At 45.5% G+C, this 15,673-nt stretch overlaps 1 protein-coding gene across 4 annotated transcripts in view; it reads left to right on the forward strand.

Annotated features, from left to right (window-relative positions):
- The window catches only part of DDHD1 (DDHD domain containing 1), a 60,113-nt gene that overhangs the window by 20,263 nt on the left and 24,177 nt on the right, over window positions 1-15,673 (forward strand). For all 4 annotated transcript variants that reach the window (XM_042047237.1, XM_042047234.1, XM_042047236.1 and 1 more), the window contains 2 exons: window positions 4,937-5,065; window positions 6,827-6,974. In XM_042047237.1, the coding sequence (XP_041903171.1) occupies window positions 4,937-5,065; window positions 6,827-6,974 (277 nt within the window). The remainder of the gene's footprint in view (window positions 1-4,936; window positions 5,066-6,826; window positions 6,975-15,673) is intronic.

Raw genomic sequence — 15,673 nt, forward strand, 5'->3', positions numbered from 1 at the left:
GTTCAACTCCTCCAGCTGGGAGGATGTTTCCATGGGCACATCCCTGGCTGCTCCATGGGTTTCTTGCCATGAGCAAAAACACAGTGCAGGGTTTCTGCTCCTCAGTTATTCTCCATTTCTGGGACTCAAGATGAGTCAAAAGCCTAATTGAGATCAGGTCCTGCAAGGCTTTAGGAATATCTGTTCTGTGTTTTATGGCTGCCTCTTCATTTTTTATATTTGAACTTTTTAAGGAGATTTTTTCCCTTCTCTGTTCATCTGTCATGGTGAAACTGGAGATTTGTGTGGTAGTAACAATTGATTTCTTCAGCTGAAAGAAATCCTTTCTTGATCCCATCTTCCATCTCCAGTGCAGTTGAGCCTTCCCTGTGCTCACACTGGAGGTGTTTGTCTTGGTGTGTGTTCCTGAAAAATGTTGCATTTCTAATTTCTGGCTACAAAAGAACCCAAAATTTGGCCTGATTTCCAAGGACTTGGCCTTCAATCCCAAACTAAAATGCTAAAAAGGCTTGGGCTTGAAGGGACCTTAAAGCCCATCCAGTTCCACCCCCTGCCATGGGCAGAGACACCTTCCACTATCCCAACTTGGGTTGCTCCAAGCCCTGTCCAGCCTGGCCTTGGACACTGCCAGGGATCCAGGGGCAGCCACAGCTTCTCTGGGCACCCTGTGCCAGGGCCTCACCACTCAGAGTAATAATTTCTTCCTTATATTTAGTCTAAATCTCTCTTCCTTTAGTTTAAAACCCTTCCCTCTTGTCCTGCCACTATCTCCCCATGTAAAATGTTGCTCCCCCTCTTTTAAAAGCCCGCTCCAAGTTCTGGGAGGCTGCTGTAAGGTCTCCCTGGAGCCTCCTCTTCTCCAGAAAAGTGTACAGGCGGTTTCTGCATCTGGGGGAAGATGCACCTACAGAGAGATGTCTGCAGGAATGCTGTCAGTGTCAGGGAAGTGCCATGTGCAAACAAATCCATGAGAAGTCTGGTGCAGAGGGAGATTTCTGTCCCCATGATTTTATGGGAGAGATGTCCTGGACAGTCAGATCTCAGTGAAGCTCAGCACCATCCCAGCCTGGTGCCCTGGAGAGACTCCTCAGGTGTGGAATTTGTGCTCCTGGAGGACCCAGCAGGCAGAGGGATGAGCGTGAAGAGCTTCCCCTGTGCCTGTCCCTCTGCCTCATCTGAATTCTGTGCCTTGGCTCCCTCAGCCAGGCTGTGACACGCCTTGGTGACTTCCTGACACCTCTGGGCGTGCACAGCCCCTGAGGTGTCAGTCTGAGGCCCTCTGGAGCAGGCAGGAGCTTCACAGGACCGTCAGTGCTCATTCTGCACAGAGAATGTGAATCCTCTTTTCTCCTCATCCTCAGGAAACATCACTTTCCCTTCCTCAGGTTCAGTTTCATACCAGCAGTGGCAGTCCTTGATATCGCGTACCTGGAGAGTGCAGTTTGCACATTTTTCTCTTTTTTTAGGGTGTTTCTTTTCAGACTGCTGTCAAATCCTCCCCAAAGACGCATTCTTGTGTTCCCTGTCTCACTGTTAACTCCCCCTGGGCTGTCAGCAGCCAAAGCTCCTCTTGGTTGAACTCTCAAGAGTTTTAATCATCTTTTCACTGTCAAATAATCACAGAATCCAATCCCAGAATGGTTTGGGTTGGAAGGGACCTTAAAGCTCATCTTGATCCAACCTCCTGCCATGGGCATGGACACATCCCACTAGACCAGGTTGCTCCAAGTCCCATCCTGCCTGAGGCAAAAGGTTGGTGGACATCCCATCCAGGGTCTGAGGATGAAGAGACATTCCAGTGTTCATATAAATTAAAAAGTGGAGACAAATATCTTACCCCACCTCAGTAAGAGGGTTGATCTGTGACATTGATGCTTGAGCAGTGCATCCTGTGGGATTTCAGAATAGAGTGCCAAGGTAGAGCTCCCAGCTTAGTTTGTTCGGCCCAGGAGATTCCTTAACTTTTAAAGGAATGTGCCTGTTCCTGGTTGGTAGGATGGACACCCTGGGAGTGTTACCCAAAATACTGTCCTGGAGTGTGTGGTGCCTTTGGAATGTCCTGCAGCCACTGCTTTCCAGTGATTGACTCTCTCTGCTGGTGGTTTGGACTTGGTGCATGGACAGGCACTCCAAAGCAGAGCAGGGAATGTGTTGGTAAGCAAAATTTACTGAGAGAATCGAAATGAAATGTAAATGTGCCAGTTGAAATTGCAAAATTTATTGTCATACTGGTGAATTGGTAGATTCTCTGGAAAGTATTGTCCATATGCCTCTTCTGGATCCTGCCACTTCCCTAAAAACTCCTGATATTCTGTGGCTAAAGGAAAACTGAGAAGCAAGGACCAACACATGAAATTGTTTTGTTCTGTGTTTCTGTGTAGGAAGGAAGAGTTTATAGTCCAAGTGCTGTAAGAACTTTGTGAGCTTGAATGCCATGTGTCCATCAATAACACATCTCAGAGAAGTTACTCTGCTGTCAAGGGACAGATTTGGTTCTACTGAAGGCCACTGGCAGACTCCCTGTGGTGTTTTGTTAACAGTAGACCAAATTTTTAAGGTTCTCTTTTGAAAGTGTTACTAAATATGGAGAGAAATAGTTTTGAATATTCCCTGGAATCCCAGACTAGTTTGGTTTGGAAGGGACCTTAAAGCCCATCCAGTCCCACCCTCTGCCATGGGCAGGGACACCATCCACTGTCCCAGGCTGCTCCAAGCCCCATCCAACCTGGCCTGGGACACTTCCAGGGATCCAGGGGCAGCCACAGCTTCTCTGGGCACCCTGTGCCAGGGCCTCCCCACCCTCCCAGCCAGGAATTCCCAATTCCCAATCTCCCATCCATCCCTGCCCTCTGGCACTGGGAAGCCATTCCCTGTGTCCTGTCCCTCCATGCCTTGTCCCCAGTCCCTCTCCAGCTCTCCTGGAGCCCCTTTAGGCCCTGCAAGGGGCTCTGAGCTTTCCCTGGAGCCTTCTCCAGACTGAGCACCCCCCGCTCTCTGCTGGTGACATTTCTTTGGATGCAGCCTGGATGCAGCTTTGGGCTGGTCACACATGGCTGGGTCATGTTGATGATCTCAGCCACCAGCACCCCAAAATCCTTCTCCTTGGGGCTGCTCTCAATCCATTCTCCCTCCAGCCTTAATTTGTGCTTGGGATTGGCTTAACCCAGGTGCAGGACCTCACACTTGGCCCTGCTGAACTTCATTTGAAGTACTTTGGTGCTTCCACATCTTGTAGTTGATGTTGATATTCTTCAATGTCCATGTTCAGGAAGAACAGCATAAAAGTGAGGAATTTGTTCTTCCCAAGTGGGAATAATTAATGCAGGGTAGGGAAAAGCTACTTGTTCCTGTATATTCTTTCCAATAGAGAGGCTGGACTCGATTGCAGAAGGAGTTTGAGGATCACTCCTCCCCAAACTGCTGCTTTTCCAGTGGTCATAAGAGATTCAATCACATCTCTTCCTCTTTTTATTTTTGGTTATTGAACACAACACCCTCCAAAGGCATCAAACTTCATTCCTCCTCTGCCAGCTCCCCCAGGATCGTACTCTGAGAGGGATTTTGCAGAATGCAGATGGAACAGTTCTTGAGGACCTGCTGGACAGGCCATTTCTGCTTTTCAAAAGTCAGGCTTATTTCCCTTCCTCTTCTTGCTCTGTCAGCATAAAACAGCGATGTAATTCCAGTTATTTTGGTCAATCAGTTGTTTACCACAACACAAGGGCTAATCCTGTCCTAATCCCCTTGTTCCTTACAGAGTTCATTTAGTTTTTCATCAGTCTATGTCAAGTCTGTCTGCTTTGGCAAAGAAACAAAAAATATTGCAAGAGAGAGGTCACAACATCTGGCTGAGCGTGGCTGGTTTGTGCTGTAGCAGAGTTAAAATTGGAAATTGTGATGACTCAGGCTTTCTCAGAATGTTTTTAGGAGAGTATAAAAAATTCATTTGGGTGATTCAAGTAGGAGACGGGTTAGAGCTCTGCTTGCTACAGAAAAAACAACCCCATAACAACCCCTCTGGGTGCTTTCCATGACTTTGGACTTTTCAGCAAGAGCAGTGATAGTTAAATAACCATTTCTTTGGTCACAGGGCTGTTGCTGTTGTCAGCTCTCCAAATGTTGTGCACCCCATGTTCAGGGAGACCTCAGCAGCGAATTTTGGTGAAATCCAAATTATTGTAAATCAACTGTGGCACTGCTTGGCTCCTGCAAGCTCCAAGCCTAAGATGATTTTGGTTTGCATCACAACATGCCTGTTGTTTAATCCTGACAGTCAGGCCGTGTGTGTCATGAGGTCGGGCCTGGAGCTCAATCAGTTCCAAATCTGGAAAACACAATCAGTGCGCAGAAAAAAAACCCAACCACTGGAGCTCTTAGTGGCTTTTGAAAGAGCTAAATTCTGTTCTGTGCCAGAAATTGCTCATTCAGAGGCTCATTGAACTGCATTTCCAGCTCTGAGAGATTTCTGAAAGGGAAGAAATGCAGCAGAGCCTTCTAGCAAGGGAGCCTTGAAAGCCTCTGTGTTAGAGCAGAGCAGCTCTCCCAGGAGAGAGGGCTGGAATTCCACTTTTTACAGTGATGAAAATACCTGGGGCAGCCACCTGATCATCACACCCACCTCTAGTATTTCAGGATCCAGTACCCTGCCTCCTTTAAGGGAATATTTTGGAAACCTCCCACCCCAAAATGAGGGTGGGAGGGGAATGATGTGAAATATCCTCTCAGGTGGTCTCCAAAACTGCTGCTTGTCCTGCTCAGATTAATCCCAGCTGTAAAAATTCCTCAAGGTAAGAAATAACACCAATTTAGGCGTAGTGGAGCTCTGGATTTTAAGCTGTGTATAAATCAGCCTTCTCTCTGTCTCTCTCTCTGTTTAAAGAGGCTTTTTTTTCCCTTCTTCCCCACCTAAATTCAGTGTTGTTCCTTTTTGCTGCAGCTATTCATAGTCTAAAGCTGAGCCGCAACCACGTGGACTGGCACAGCGTGGATGAAGTGTATCTGTACAGTGATGCCACGACATCCAAAATTGCAAGGACTGTTACACAAAAGTTGGGCTTTTCCAAAGGTAATCTTTCCCAGAGTTTGTAAAGAATATTGTAAATGCCAGCATTTGAAGTTCGTTGCTTTAACTCCAAAAGGATATTTCAGGTTTTAGTGCAGGTAGCCCACTTTGGCTGTTGCATTTTTTACTTTATATGAGTATTCGGAGTCCTTAGGTTGTGTATGTAACTGTGATGTGAATATTTTTTTTAATTTTTTTTTATTACATATTTGATTTATTATATTTTAATTTTGTTCCATATTTTGGTGCGTTTGGATGCAGCAGTTAGCACTATATGATAAATATATGAAAATATTACAGTGGCAGAGTCCAGAAACTACTGGAAAATTAAAATTAAATTTATATTATTACAGTAAAATTAGAATTATGACTGTAATAATCTCAATATCACAGTTCCTTTTGCAACCTTAATTTTACTGCTGGATACTTACATACTCTGATGCATTCCTTAAATACATGACCACACCTTCCCTCTCCTCACCTCCATCCAGCCTTCTGTTCATGGAACAGAAGTATGAACTGACAGGAAAGGGTATTTAGACAGAAATTATTTCCAGTAGGAATTCAGGCTCGTTTAAGCTCAAAACTCCCAGTCAGAAAGGCAGCAAAGCTGAGAGGATTGGAAGAGAGGATGGTGTCTCTCAAGGAAAAAACAGATTATTGTCAGCCTAGAAAATGGGAACTTGTCCTGTGCAGGACACCAAAAAAACCTACACAATCTGGTTTGTTCCTTGAAGAGACAAGGTCAGGTAATAGGTCTGACGTTAATCTCCATCCCTCTGCCCTGTAATTAATTCCCTGTTACGCCCCAGGGCTCCTGGGTGGATACTTAATTAATGTTTCCTAAAAAAATAGTGTCTCCCAGTGCTTCAGTTCCAGAAGAAATGAAGTCATTTATCCAGAACACCATTGGGATAATGTGTAATAAATAATAAGATCTGTCCTTAAACAATTGGTGGGGGAGAAATATCAGATAGAAGCTCACTTGGTAAACAAAACCTGTCTTGGGTAAAAAAATGCCCTTAGTGGGTTTGGGGTGTTTTCCTCCTCTTTAAAACCAAAATAAGTGGTTAGTTCCAGGTTTTGAGGCCAGCACTGGTGCCTGGTGTGGTCCCCTGTGTGTCACTAGAGGGGGATGGAGGCACATTGTGCCCATGGGTTTGCCAGCCCATCAGCACAGCAGGGAGAAAATGCCCACATTTACCCTGGGGAATCGATTTTTTAGTTTGGCCACCGAGCTGGGGAAATTTGAGGTTGGGTCAGCTCAAAATAAAGCAAGTTTTCCCCTAAAAATTACAAATTGTGGAGGTTTTCAGCCAGCTCTCTTTATTGGGGTGGATAAAGCGACAACACTTAATCACTTATGTGGCCGGGTCATTTCCATGATCCTTCCATGCTGCGGGAGTAAGGTGGAGACAGAAGGAATTTTAATGATGGAGACACCCAGGAGAAGGGTGTGTTGTGTTGTAAAAGTGGGTGCACAGTTACACAACTGTTTTCTGAAGAGTTGTTCTTCAAAACATACCTGAAATTAGCTCCCTTTGCAGTGGAAATGGGTGTTGGTATCACCTGGGTGCTCAAATCTTTCAGGGGTTTAAAAGCGTGTGCGTTTAAAAAGAGATGCTAATCCTTTAGTTTTATGATTATATATTATATAATCTGATTTTCAGTGTGTTGGCCTGAGAAAAGCCAAGCTTCTGTCAGCAGATGAGAGCACTATGCTTGGCAGAATGTCACTGATGTGGGATAATGTTCTTTCTGCAGCTTCAAGTAGTGGGACAAGGCTACATAGAGGCTATGTAGAAGAGGCCACGTTAGAAGACAAGCCACCACAGACTAGTCACATTGTGTTTGTTGTGCATGGGATTGGGCAGAAGATGGACCAAGGAAGGATCATCAAAAACACAGCCATGTGAGTGCTTTGGAATGTTTGAAGTAGCCTCAATGTAAGGCTGTTGTTGTGACAGCAGAGCCTTTGGTTCAAGCTGAATCTTTCCCTGGTTCCTTTTCCTCTTCTTCCCCTGAGTCATTAATCTTTGTGTTGTGTGTACACTATTTTTTATGTTAATTGGGATGTATGGACTTGGGGAAAGCAGCTGTGAGCAAGAAGAGCAAAGATTTATTCTGATTTTATCCCCAGCACTTGTGACTTTCAGAGAGGACATAGCCTCAAGTTGCACCAGGAGAGGTTCGGGTTGGATATCAGGAGGAATTTCTCCGTGGAAAGGGTTGTTAAGCATTGGAAGGGGCTGCCCAGGGGGGTTTGGAGTGCCCATCCCTGGAGGTGTCCAAGGAAGGACTGGATGTGGCACTCAGTGCTCTGGGCTGGGGACAAGGTGGGGATCAAGCACAGCTTGGCCTCGATGACCTTGGAGGCCTTTTCCAGCCTTAAGGATTTTGTGTGAAGTTCTGGCTCCTGTGGTCTGTGGCTTTCCTGAGCAGGGAGAGGTTTTTCATTTGGTCATAACTGAGGGGAATGTTGTTCCTAAGTTGTACCTGGATGAATTAAGTGAGTAACAACTGGGAAGTGAGTAACTGAGCAGAAAATTTTTGGTTAAGTAGTATAGGGAAGCTAATCTCAGAGTGGAATCTCTCAGAGCTGGTTCTTGGGATAGTGGGCAGGCAAACTGCGTCCTGTACAAGAGGGGCAATGGGGAGATACAGGAATGTTGTCATTGCTAACAGGACAGAAGCCCCTCCTGAAGCTGTTGCTGTGAGACTGCTCGTGGGAGCTCTGTGCACAGAGCCCGGCTGAGAAGCAAAATGTGATCAAAAGGCTGTGAAATCTCTTCACAGGATGTCTTTTGTGAAGGGTGGTTTGCAAATGGCTGTTGGGAATGCTGCTTCCCAGGGCTGTGGCTGCTCCATTCCTGGGAGTGTGCAAGGCCATCATGCACAGTGAGTGGCATCCTTCTTCATGCCAGGGGTTGGAACTTCATGATCTTTAAATCCCTTCCAGCCCCAAAGCAATCTGTGATTCTGTGCACCTGAAAAGATGGTATTGAAAGAAGAGGCTAAAAAGGTGTTAATTACAGGTCTCTACTGCACAAATCATTCAATAGGTGTGTCCCAAGTAGCTCCAGGTGCCATCAGAGCTGACAGAAACATTGACAAACCCAGTGGCTCCTTGTGAGAAGAGCTGGGATTGCTGGGATTTTGTGGTGGGAGCTTTGTCACCCTCCCTTTGCCTCCAGTGTGCCACTGTAGGTCGGTGCTTGTGTGCTCTGTGCCAGTGTGTCATCAGCTCCTTGTGTCCCCTCAGCTCGCTGTTCCACTCCAGTGTCCTCTGGGGTGCCAGGGTAAACCTTTCCATGTCACTTGTGTGTCATTTGTCACCTCAGAGCACCAACCTGCAGCTCCCCACCCTCCCTTTCCTGCCACTTCACTGCTCTTTGTGCTGTTTCAGAGCCAGCAATCCAAAGCAGAGAGAGAAAGGATCCAGAGCCCTTGGTTCAAAGTTAAGTCATCAAAATAAATGTAAAAACTTCCATTTTTGTGGGATGGAATTACGCTGGGAATGCAAATAGCCTCCATATAAGCTGCTGTTTTAACAGTGGCCAGAAATAAAACTTCAGCCTTGGAATCATTAAATTTTTCTGCTTTGTCTTTCTCCCCCCTCCATTTTCCATAGATACAGGGGTTATATTGGTGGATTAACTTCAGCTCAGGTCACAGTGCAGAGATACTCATTCTGTAAGTCCTGCTCTAATTGGCAGCCCAGCATATGAAATATTTTCTCAAAAAAAGGGACACAAGACTTTATGTGCTCCAGTAAATCTCACTCATATCCTCAAGAAATACCAGACAGCACTGCATAGCCTTTTAAAGTGCTAATTATTGGCATAAATTGTGCATTCTGTACCAAATTTGCAAATTAAGGCATCATTTTAGATTGAAGTATCTTTTTTTTCCCCCTTTTTTTTTTTTAATAACAACTTAAAACTTATCAGTGAGGAACATCCCATATGTTGTAGGGAGAGCTTTCAGAAGGAGTGTCTGCCAAGCTCTCACAAGCCGTACTGGCACTTGCTGTTAGCACCTTCATCCGTGATATTTGTGTGATGTTTGGTTTTTGGGGTGGTTTTTTACATGCTTTTCCATTAAGGACACAGTGGTGCCTTTTGAAAAATGAGATGAATAAGGAAAAGTATTTTTTGGCCGTCCACACTTTAAAGTAGAAACTAAGAAGAGAAGATGTCAGTGGGGGCTTTTTTGCCTTTTGAATGAACATTCTTTAGTAGGAAACCTGTGGCTGGACCCCACCAGAGCTCATTTGACACGTTCTGTCCTCAGGTTATCACCTTGAGAAGAAGCTGGTGCAGCTCACACGATGCTGCTGCATCATTAGGCAGATCCTGCTGGTTACAGAGGTGAAAACAGAACCCTTGTCCAGGGAAATTCCAAATTAACCTGCGCTAATTTCATTAAGGACTGGAGCTCAAATCTTCTCATTAGCGGGGCTGGATGCTGGGGTTGCAGGGTGTCCTGTGAGTGGGTAAATGGAAAAGATGCATTTTGTGGATGCTTGGATGAGCAGGTCTGTGGTGGATGTGGCATAATTTGTTTCTTCTCCCTGTAGTTAAACACATTTTTTATCTAAATGTAGCATGGCAGCTGGTGCAACAAGCTGCTCCTGTCAGCACTGATATTCACTGGGAGCTTGTCTGGGAAGAGGCAGTCCCTCCTCCAGGCTGGAGCAGTGATTCAGCTGCCCCAGCGTGAGCAGAATAATGTGCTCTGAGCTGTGCTGGTACCATAGGGATGGTTATTTAAGGGAGAAGGCTTTGTAGTCTCTATTTCTGCCTAATACAAACCGAGGTATTATGGCAGAATGCTCTTAAATGTAGGGGGGTTTTATTTGCCATCAGGTGCAGGATCCTGGAATTCCTTGGTTTGTGATAAGGCAGAGTGTTAGCTTTAAATAAATCTCTTTGGGATGTCTTATCACTGTACATACTCATTATTTGGAGTGTAGTTTTTTCGTGGAAGCTGCTCTCTGGTTTTGTTGAATTCGTGGATGATGGGAAGGAGAGATGTTGTTGCACATTACGAGTATAATTTGCCATCATAGAGTGGTTTGGGTTGGAAGGGACCTTAAAACTCATCTCCTTCCTTGGGCAGGGACACCTTCCACTGTCCCAGGCTGCTCCAAGCTCCATCCAACCTGGCCTTGGACACTTCCAGGGATCATGGGGCAGCCACAGCTTCTCTGGGCACCCTGTGCCAGGGCCTGCCCACCCTCACAGCCAAGAATTCCTTCCAATCTCCCATCCAACCCTGCCCTCTGGCAGTGGGAAGCCATTCCCCCTCGTCCTGGCACTCCAGGCTCTTGAGTCCCTTTCCAGCTCTCCTGAAGGTTCCCTTCAGTGCTTCAGGTCACCCCAGAGCCTCCTCCTTTCCAGGCTGAGCAATCCCAACTCTCCCAGCCTTTCTTCATAGGAGAGGTGCTCCATCCCTCTGATCATCTTGGTGGCCTCCTCTGGACATTTAGGAATGTTATCCATGTTTCCAACCTCCTTTTCAAAGCTCCTCTTGTTTTACCTGATGTAGGCAAAGCTCAGGCCTTCCACCTGCCTTAGGCAGGGCTCAGACCTGAGTTGAATTTCATCAGCTCCAGTGTTTGAGGAATGAGTGAAGTAACTCTCCTGTGTTTTTCCATAACAGCTGCAGTGTGGTGTCACTCCTGGGCTGCTCTCAGCCTAGAGCTGGCCTCTGCCTCTGTCTGAATCTCCTGTTTGAATTCCAAAATCACATTTGTCTGTGCTGCTCATCATAGCCCAAAAATTGCTGTCTGCACAAGCACCAGCATCTTGGCCTAATCACCAATTACATTTTTATTGCAAGTCCCATTAGAAAGCATTTTAATTGTGGATTATCATTAGGATAATTACTTTGGAATAGCTATTTTGGTACATTTCCATTGATATGCAAGCCTGTGCAGAGCCTCTCAGAAGCCTTTCAGTGCATTATTATGTGCTGCTGGAGTCTAAAATGACGATTTTCCTGTAAAATCTTTTCCATAATTGTAGCTCTTCAGATATTTGGTAGCTTTGTGTTCCATTCCAAAGCTTGCATTGCATTAAGTACATATTAGATGCTTGTTTTTCATCCTTTGGTGCAGGTATTAATTCTGAATTAAGTAAGCACCCAGATGGTAAATATTGGCTTACAGGTTTCAACTTGAGCTTGTCTTGAAAGAGAAGTTCAGGCCAAGAGGTAAAAGGTGATAGTTAGGGCATGAAATGCTTTTGTAACAGCTTGTTTTGTGTACATTTATTATCTGGCACGTGGCTGTGTGCTGGACAGGAGCTGTAACAGCCTGTTCAGGACTTGGGCATATCCCCCAGGCTGTTCCCATTCCCATCCTTCCCCCATCCCTTGTTCTGCCCTTCCCCTGCCCACACCATCACACCTATGTGATCTCCCTGCAAACTTGATCACTCCAGTGGGGTCTAAAAATGTGGGATTCCACCTGCAAGATGGGAGCGAGTGGTGGTGGAGTCGGGAGATGGCAGCAGGGACAGGGAATGCCTGCAGGGCAAGCCTTGCTGCCCTTTGGAAAGCAGTGCTGGCAGGGAGTCTGGAGCACCTGGATCTCCCAGGATTGTCCCAGGATCCTGTGATCAACCAACAAAGCAGCTTCTGTTCCTCTGATTGTGCAAAATCCTGTTACTCTTCAAAAGGATGAAGTGTGAATCCCAGTCGTGCTGCCTTTGTTTGCATCCTAGAATTTCCATCTCTCCTCTGAAGTAAGATGAGTCTGTGTGTGTCACAGAGCAGCAATTTTCACAGCAGTTTTCTGAGAGCAGCAGAGAACAACAGTGGCAGAACATGACTTGTGTCTTGCAGTTGCTCTTTGAAATCTGCCCGGAGCGAGACTGGAGTTGGCATTTCTGCAGCTCAGCTTTGGGGAACAGCCACCCTCCCCTTTCCTCTGGCTGCAGCAGATCTCCCTTTTTATTACTCACGGCTGCTGCTCTCACTTCAGCTCAGCAAATTTAGCCCAAGCCAGCCCTGAGCTTCCTCAGTAAGTCATGGCATTATTTCCTCAAAGAGGCAGTGAGCGCTGGGCTCGGTTGGAGGGAACTCCAGGGGGGTGAGAGCAGTTGGGGAATGATTCAAAGCATCACTTGTGATGTTCTGTGACCAAAATCCAGGAATGGAGCCACGTGGCTTTGCAGGGAATAGTGAGAGTTGAGGTGGTTTTTTCTGGGAACATCCCATTGCCCTGTCTCTTAGAATTAGGGTGATGAGATAAAGGGGCAATGACTTTAAACTGACAGAGGGCAGGTTTAGATAAAATATTAGGAAGAAATTCCTCACTGTGAGGATGGGGAGGCTCTGGAACTGAGGAAGAGGTTGCCTAGCTGGCTGCCCCAGCCCTGGAATGTCCAAGGCCAGGTTGGACAGGGTTTGAAGCAACCTGGGACAGGGGAAGGTGTCCCTGCCGTGGCAGGGGGTGGAACTGGGTGAGCTTTGAGGTCCCTTCCAACCCAAACCACTCTGGGATTCTGTGATTTCATGAAATCAAGAGTTCAGAGTAAGAAGTTGTCAGGTGTAATGCTTAAATTAAAGACCATTCCGTATTTCTCTCTCATGAATTATCTGACTGAAGAAAGTCTGCAAAGATAAAATGAATAGTTCTTTAAAGCTTTCAGGCATTTTGCTCTGTTAACATCAGCATCATTCTGCAAAATTTGGGAAGTAGCTGAAGCTGACTCAGTTTGCAACTCCCCAGTTTTTAATGGAGGATTTGTAAACCCTACACAAGAGTAAAACTAGTAGCATGAGATTAAAAAAAACCCACTGTAATAATTCTAAATATGTTAGCATATCTCTGGAATATACTCACTTAAGCAAGGTTATATATCTGGGAAAATATGAGTTTGTTATTTATTATTTTAATCAGAGAAAGGCAACCAGGCACATTTTATTCATGGTGAATCTCAAAGTACCTGTTTTCAGGCCATTACTTCTTGCATGGAAAATAGTAATATGTCAGAATTCTTTCTAAGGTGTGCATTGCATCTGTGCATAAGTGGGTTTTTCTTTTAGAAAAATCATGAATTATAGTTGTTTCCTTGTGTTTCAATGCACAGATTCAAGTAATTGCTGCTCTGGGGTCAGTATTTCAATTACAGCATTTGTATCAGGTGAGTTCTCTGCCTGCTTAGATGAGGATTTATTACTTCAGTTGGTGTTAATTTAACAAGTGAGTAGAGGGATTTGCTATCTAATAAAATTTAAAAAAGAAATTTATTTTTAAGAGCCAGGAGATGGAAAAAAAAAAAATAAGCCCATCTTTATAGCAGAACAGATAAGCAGGTGTGTGTGCTGGGGGGTTTGCATGTGACTGTAGCTACATTGCCTGGAAGTTACACCCAATTTTCTTTGGAATTTCATCAAACTGCTGATCAGAATCAGTGGGGGATGTGGTGCTGTGCCACTGGATGTAGATGGGGTGTGTTGCACTGGGAATTTCAATGATTGCTGTGAGCAGGAGATGGATGTGCCATTGCAGCTGGGAGACAATGAGAGGATAAGTGCAGCTCTGACAGCCTTTGGCATCCGTGAGGTGACAGGTGACAAAAATGGGTTGAAACAGAGCTTTTGTGCACTTCTACCAGGATGAGTTTTGCAAGGCCTAAGGAAGATCTGCACAGAGCTGGGGTTTGGATTTCTCATGGACCTGAGTGATTGTGTTTGTTCAGGATCATTCCAGCAGGAGAAAAGGCTCCAGGGAGAGCTCAGAGCCCCTTGCAGGGCCTAAAGGGGCTCCAGGAGAGCTGCAGAGGGACTGGGGACAAGGGATGGAGGGACAGGACACAGGGAATGGCTTCCCAGTGCCAGAGGGCAGGGATGGATGGGAGACTGGGAATTGGGAATTCCTGGCTGGGAGAGTGGGGAGGCCCTGGCACAGGGTGCCCAGAGAAGCTGTGGCTGCCCCTGGATCCCTGGCAGTGTCCAAAGCCAGGTTGGACGCTGGGGCTTGGAGCAGCCTGGGCTACTGGAAGGTGTCCTTGGTCATGGCAGGGGTGGAATGGGATGGTTTTTCAGGTCCCTTCCAAGCCCAACCATTCTGGGGTTTAACAAGTTTGGGACTATTGTGCTGGGGGCAGGACCACAGCTGGACAGCCTCAACTTCCATGAAGTAAATCCTCATGTGAGTAAAATCATGCTTTACATTTCCAAAGTTCTGGATAAGGACAAAAAGCCAACATGGTTTTTAGGAGGGGAGACCTGAAGCTTTTCCCAGAAGCTTTGGCAGAATTGCAAGGCCACACTATTTTCTCCAAACTCCTGTTTCTTGCTTTTGACTTTTATTTAAATTACCCCCCTCTGAGTCAGTTTGTTTGTGAAGAGCTTTAATAAGAACAGGACCTTTTCAAACAATGTATTTGTTTGTTGTATTTAAAGATGGGGATGTCTAATGACTGTCCCTCCATAATATTTCCAGCTGCTACTGATGTGTAAATAATGTGGATGTTTTTTCCTGCTCTGTTAGGACCAGGTTATTTACCATTTCCTTCACTTAAAGTAATTGTTGCTGTGTAAAATTCTGTGCTTTGTTCATACAGTATTTCTATGCTTTTACTGCTTTTAAGCTGATCAGCTTCAATTTGCTGCTTGGCTAATTTCCTGCTGAATTGAACTGTTTCTGAATTCCTCTTTGTTGGTGTTGAGCTTTAACCCCAGCCTGCAGCTGCAGTGGGATGAGGAGGAGAACTGGGAAAAGGTAAAACCCATGGGTTGAGATGAGAACAGTTTAATAATGAAAATAATAATAATGGGGAAAAAAATCCAGGAATAAGTCTGGGACAGCTCTCCTGGCCATGTTTCCCCTCAGCTTCTTGTGCAGCTCCTCGTGGGCAGAGCATGAGACACTGAAAAGTCCCTGATTTAGGGTAAGCACAGCCAAACCAACCAGAATATCAGTGTGTTATCAACATTATGCTCATCCTAAATCCAAAACGTGCTGTACCAGCTACCAGGAAGGAAATTTACTTTATCCCAGCCAAACCCACCTCCTTCATGCAGAGAAAGTCAAGCTGACTTAACAATACCAAGGAGCTGTGGGCATTTCCAAAGATCTCCTTTATTTTGCTTACTCAGGGACTCCAGGAATGTTAATACATTCACTGAAATGTTATCTTCTTTATAATCTAGTAATTCCACACTGAAGTTGGGCTCTCACACGTCCTGTTGTGTGGGGGGGGTGGCAGGGAGGGTTTTGTGCTTGGCAAGGATGGGTCAGCTCAGGCCTTAAATCAATCCTGATTTAAGCAGATCCTCTTGCTGAATTTTTTTTTCCCCCTTATCATGGGAAGGATATTCTGCTTTATTTAAACCTTTGCCATCTCGTTGGACAAGAATCCAGGAGATTAGGAGTGCAATCACACCAGGCTTTAAAAATAGTCATGCTGAGCAGTTGCATTTCTTGGCTGTTTGCACAGGCCTGCAGTAACTGCTTTGGAAAAAAGGATGTAAAGGATGCTACTTCCCTTTCCCCATTTTTTTCTCACTTCCTCCTTTTTATTTCCCTTTTCCTGCCTTTTTTTCCCCCTTTTCCTGCCTTTTTTCCCCCCCTTTCCTGCCTTTTTTCCCCCCCTT

The sequence above is a fragment of the Corvus kubaryi genome, unplaced genomic scaffold, assembly GCF_017639235.1.
Source record: "Corvus kubaryi isolate FWS band 111438036 unplaced genomic scaffold, C.kubaryi_AGA036_p1.0 66, whole genome shotgun sequence".
Taxonomy (NCBI): domain Eukaryota; kingdom Metazoa; phylum Chordata; class Aves; order Passeriformes; family Corvidae; genus Corvus; species Corvus kubaryi.